This window comes from Lucilia sericata, unplaced genomic scaffold (assembly GCF_015586225.1).
Source record: "Lucilia sericata isolate MDLA Ls3-8-SP2 unplaced genomic scaffold, ASM1558622v1 Contig005197F_arrow, whole genome shotgun sequence".
Classification (NCBI taxonomy): domain Eukaryota; kingdom Metazoa; phylum Arthropoda; class Insecta; order Diptera; family Calliphoridae; genus Lucilia; species Lucilia sericata.
This window is the reverse complement of record NW_023997471.1, coordinates 14596-20428: the sequence shown is the minus strand read 5'-3', so window position 1 is coordinate 20428 and position 5833 is coordinate 14596. Positions and strand designations below refer to the sequence as shown.

General features: G+C 30.4%; 1 protein-coding gene across 1 annotated transcript; it reads left to right on the top strand.

Moving 5' to 3' along the window:
* Positions 1 to 505: 505 nt before the first annotated feature.
* LOC119615455 (TNF receptor-associated factor family protein DDB_G0272348) lies at positions 506 to 5290 on the top strand (the record flags this gene model as incomplete). Its single annotated transcript, XM_037971459.1, has 2 exons — positions 506 to 732; positions 4146 to 5290. Coding segments are annotated over 2 exons (606 nt in total), but the record flags the coding sequence as incomplete, so codon positions are not given.
* Between the last annotated feature and the right edge of the window lie 543 nt (positions 5291 to 5833).

Genomic DNA, 5833 nt, shown 5'->3' with positions numbered 1-5833 from the left:
TATAGTCTAGTCTATAGTCTAGTCTATAGTCTAGTCTATAGTCTAGTCTATAGTCTAGTCTATAGTCTAGTCTATAGTCTAGTCTATAGTCTAGTTATAGTCTAGTCTATAGTCTAGTCTATAGTCTAGTCTATAGTCTATTGTTTTACTCTTCTTTGTCCCACTGTATCTAGTAGTCTTTTACTAAGCTTTTAAATTTTCTACCCACATAATGTAAACAGTGGCAAAAGACTCCTGAAAATATTTGTTATGTTTTTGGTTTCAAGTTTTAAGGCCAAAATAAATGTTTATGTAAAATAATACACCCCTTAGAGTTCATAATACATTTATAACAATTTAAAATGGAAACTAACATTGAAATGCAATTTAGAGATATGAAATGAAAAAAAAACTAGAGAAAAACAAAACAAAACAAATATAAAATTTAAATAAAATATTACATTAAATATTCCATTAAATTTTATTACTTACAAATTTCTATTTTCCCACTTCTATATCTTTTTAGCCCTCCCACTATGTCACCATTACCACACCGCACGACCAAACTGATGCTGCCGATAAGGCTGAAAAAACGGCACGCATTAAGCAATTGGTTGGACAGCTGCAGAATAATCTTTGCAATGTTTCGGTTATGAGTGATCCCGATTTGGATTCTCTGTCGAATATGGATCCGAATTCATTGGTGGATATAACGGGCAAAGATTTTATGGAACAGCTTAAGGATTCAGGCAGGTTAGGGGGAGAGGCCCAGATGTGGATGTGGTTATCATCCCCCGTTTTGTATAACTATCACACATCTATGTCTCAATGTTGTTTTCTTAATGTTATTATTGTTATTTACTATTATTGTTGGTGTTATATTTTTTGTTTTTGTTATTGTAGACTTAACTTAAGACACTTACTTACTAGTTTATTTAATCCCTAAAATATGCAGTATTTTTCTTTTACAACTGCCCCTCCATTTATGCTTTATTAAAATTCCATGTAGTTATTGAAAAAAGGACGTTTAAAAAGAGTTTTTTTATCTCTTTTCACTAAAACTTTTTTTGTAAATCCATTTGCGACTTTGACAGTTTTTTTTTATAAATTTTATACAATTTCGTTTCGTTTATAAAAAGGTACATTTAATAAAGCATTTTACATTTAATATGCCATTTTTTCAAATAAACATTTTGAAACATTAATTAAATGTATATGAAAAAAGAAGAAATAAAATAAAAATAATTGTTGCAATTTAATTTATGTAGAGAAAATATCCAGAACACCAACACCACCACTCGCTATTTTACGCTTAAAAGTATGCAGTAAAATTTTCATACTTAAAATATGTAGTTGTTGGCAAAACGTTATGTTTTTCTCTTTCATAAACTATGGCTGTTTATTTTCATATGAGTGTATGTGTCTGTAAATGGTCCCCTTTTGCTTTATATTGTTCAGAATAATAAAAAATGTTTCTTTTCACCGGAAAACAGTTGTAAACAAATTAATGGCATAATTTTGTTCTCTACTGAATGGATTTAAATGAATCAGTTAAATGTTTCGCTTCCTTTTCTTTTTGTTTTTGAATGTTAAAGATCACTACTGTAGGTAATATAGACTGTATATTATAATAGTAGCTAGGCTATAGACTAGACTATAAAATATGTATATTATAGAGTTGAGTGTAAACTAGACTATAGACTAGACTATAGACTAGACTATAGACTAGACTGTAGACTAGACTATAGACTAGACTATAGACTAGACTATAGACTAGACTATAGACTAGACTATAGACTAGACTATAGACTAGACTATAGACTAGACTATAGACTAGACTATAGACTAGACTATAGACTAGACTATAGACTAGACTATAGACTAGACTATAGACTAGACTATAGACTAGACTATAGACTAGACTATAGACTAGACTATAGACTAGACTATAGACTAGACTATAGACTAGACTATAGACTAGACTATAGGACTAGACTATAGACTAGACGATAGACTAGACTATAGGACTAGACTATAGACTAGGACTATAGGACTAGACATAGACTAGACTATAGACTAGACTATAGACTAGACTATAGACTAGACTAAGACAGACTATCGACTAGACTATAGACTAGACTATAGAGCTAGACTATAGACTAGACTATAGACTAGACTATAGGACTAGACTATAGACTAGACTATAGACTAGACTATAGACTAGACTATAGACTAGACTATTAGACTAGACTATAGACTAGAACTATAGACTAGACTATAGACTAGACTATAGACTAGACTATAGACTAGACTATAGACTAGACTATAGACTGACTATAGACTAGACGTAGACTAGACTATAGACTAGACTATAGAACTAGACTATAGGACTAGACTATAGACTAGACTGTAGACTAGACTATAGACTAGACTATTAGCCTAGACTATAGACTAGACTATAGACTAGACTATAGCCTAGACTATAGACTAGACTATAGACTAGACTATAGACTAGACTATAGACTAGACTATAGACTAGACTATAGACTAGACTATAGACTAGAGTATAGACTAGACTATAGACTAGACTATAGACTAGACTATAGACTAGACTATAGACTAGACTATAGACTAGACTATAGACTAGACTATAGACTAGACTATAGACTAGACTATAGACTAGACTATAGACTAGACTATAGACTAGACTATAGACTAGACTATAGACTAGACTATAGACTAGGCTATAGACTAGACTATAGACTAGACTATAGACTAGACTATAGACTAGACTATAGACTAGACTATAGACTAGACTATAGACTAGACTATAGACTAGACTATAGACTAGACTATAGACTAGACTAGAGACTATAGACTATAGACTAGACTATAGACTAGACTATAGACTAGACTATAGACTAGACTATAGACTAGACTATAGACTAGACTATAGACTAGACTATAGACTAGACTATAGACTAGACTATAGACTAGACTATAGACTAGACTATAGACTAGACTATAGACTAGACTATAGACTAGACTATAGACTAGACTATAGACTAGACTATAGACTAGACTATAGACTAGACTATAGACTAGACTATAGACTAGACTATAGACTAGACTATAGACTAGACTATAGACTAGACTATAGACTAGACTATAGACTAGACTATAGACTAGACTATAGACTAGACTATAGACTAGACTATAGACTATATACTAGGCTATAGACTAGACTATAGACTAGACTATAGACTAGACTATAGACTAGACTATAAACTAAACTATAGACTAGACTATAAACTAAACTATAGACTTTCTCTCTCTCTTAGACTATCTTTATCATATATTCCTTTTAATTTTACTATATTTCTGTAATACGATTTTTTTGTTGCCATTCATAGCATGTTTGAAAATGTTATTTATATTCTTGAGTTGAAAAAAAGTTGTACAATATTTTTGTTTATTATGCAAAGATACGAAATGGTTGATTGTATATATGGTTGTTGACTGATGGATGTTGTATGTGTTTTTAAAATATGACTAACAACACACATACACAATTTATGCATTAAAATCCATAAATTAATCATAAAAAAATATGTGTTCTATATAATATTATTTATTTAAATGGCAAAATGTTGAAGTGATGTGATCGTTAATTAAACATCCGCGCCGACAAATGAAATGAAAACATGTTAAATGAATTTTAAAATAATAAATAATTTAAATAAATAAAAATTTAACTTTTTTTGTAAAAACAAAATGTATGATTTCAAAGTTTTATAATGTTTTCAAAGCTCTAAAAAGCTTTAAAATTTCTCAAAATCTTTCAAGGTTCCAAAAGGCTTTAAAAAGTTGTTAGAATATTTTAAAAGTTTCACGAGACTTGCAAGAGCTTTAACAGCTAAATTACTTTCATGTTATAAAAGCTTTTAAATTAAAGTTAATTAAAAGCTGTCTTTAATTGGGTTTACGAAAGCTTGTGAAACTAAAAATACAACTTCCATTTTGTTTATGTCGTTTTATGTTTCAAGTTCTGAGCTTTTTTATATGTTAAAGCTTTCTTATATAAAACTAAAGTTCTTTATTAATATTCAACTTTTTCTTAATTTCTTTATTTTCCCTCTATTTTCATTCTACTCCTAAACCATTAGACCATTGTGTGCAAAGCGAACCGCTGAGGACAGAATTAACCTGTTAAAGCTTTTAAAAGATGGAGCCATATTCTGTTCGGAACGCTATCCGGAGGATGCCGAAGCCATTGATGCTGAAATACGAAGGCAATTGAATGATGAAATACACAATCACAATAACATGCAACAACAGCAACAACAGCAGCAGCACCATCAGCAACAACAAACCAACATTACGAAGACAATCGAACAAGTGCAAACAAACACTGACAAACAACAGCAACAATACCAGGAGCAAACAATAACAATTGTTGTTACCGATACCAATTTACAACAACAGAATGACAACATTACAACAACTGCAACAAATACAGGAAACACAAAAACCCCAGACATATGACTACCGATTTTTGCAAGTATCACTTGAAATTTACAAAATAATACACGTTTATGTAAGGAAAAAGGTTAAAGAACAAAACAAAACAACAAAAAAAAAATATTTTTTTAAAAAATGGTGAAGGGTTTGAGTTTGAATTTTTGTGCTAAAATGATGATACGTTTTCTTTTGATTTTTATAGCAAATCTAACGAATTAATATTAATACAAAAATTTGTGTAAGATTTAAAGTATAAAAAACAAAACATTAAATTTAAATGTCTTTAGAAAATAATATAAAAGAATTTAGCACTTACAATTTAATAGTATTAAATTAACAGAAAAAAAACAACAACTAAACATAAAAAAACACTTAAATGTTTTACAAAAAAATTGAAATTAGTTATAGAATTTAAAACATTTATAAAAGAAACGCTTAAATTTGACAACAAATTAGTTTTTGATCTTTTTGTACCCAAAACTTGAGTTATGTAGAGATTTTGAAGAGCAAGTGGGAGTTATAGATACAGTGTTTAAAAGGAGTTTGAAATTTGGTCAAAAGTTGAGCGAAAGCATATGAAGTCATTTTATACAAGTCAGAAAACTGACTACAGTATCACTGACTATGGTCTCAGTATAGTTCTAACTATAGTCTTACTATAGTCCAGATTATAGTCTTTCAATAGTCATGACTATAGTCTTACTATAGTCTAGACTTTAGTCATACTATAGTGCAAACTATAATCATACTATAGAACAGACTATAGTCATATTATAGTCCAGACTAAAGTCATACTATAGTCCAGACTATAGTCATACTATAGTCCAGACTATAGTCATACTATAGTCCAGACTATAGTCATACTATAGTCCAGACTATAGTCATACTATAGTCCAGACTATAGTCATACTATTGTCCAGACTATAGCCATACTATAGTCCAGACTACAGTCATACTATAGTCCAGATTATAGTCATACTATAGTCTAGACTATAGTCATACCATTGCCCAGACTATAGTCATACTATTGTCCAGACTATAGTAATACTATAGTCCAGACTATAGTCATACTATAGTCCAGACTGTAGTCTAGGCTATAGTCCAGCCTATAGTCATACTATTGTCCAGATTATAGGCCAGACTATAGTAAAGACTGTAGAACTGTAGACTAGACTATAGTCCAGCCTATAGTCATACTATTGTCCAGATTATAGGCCAGACTATAGTAAAGACTGTAGACTAGACTATAGTCCAGCCTATAGTCATACTACAGTCCAGCCTATAGTCATACTATAGTCCAGATTATAGGCCTGATTATAGGCCAGACTATAGT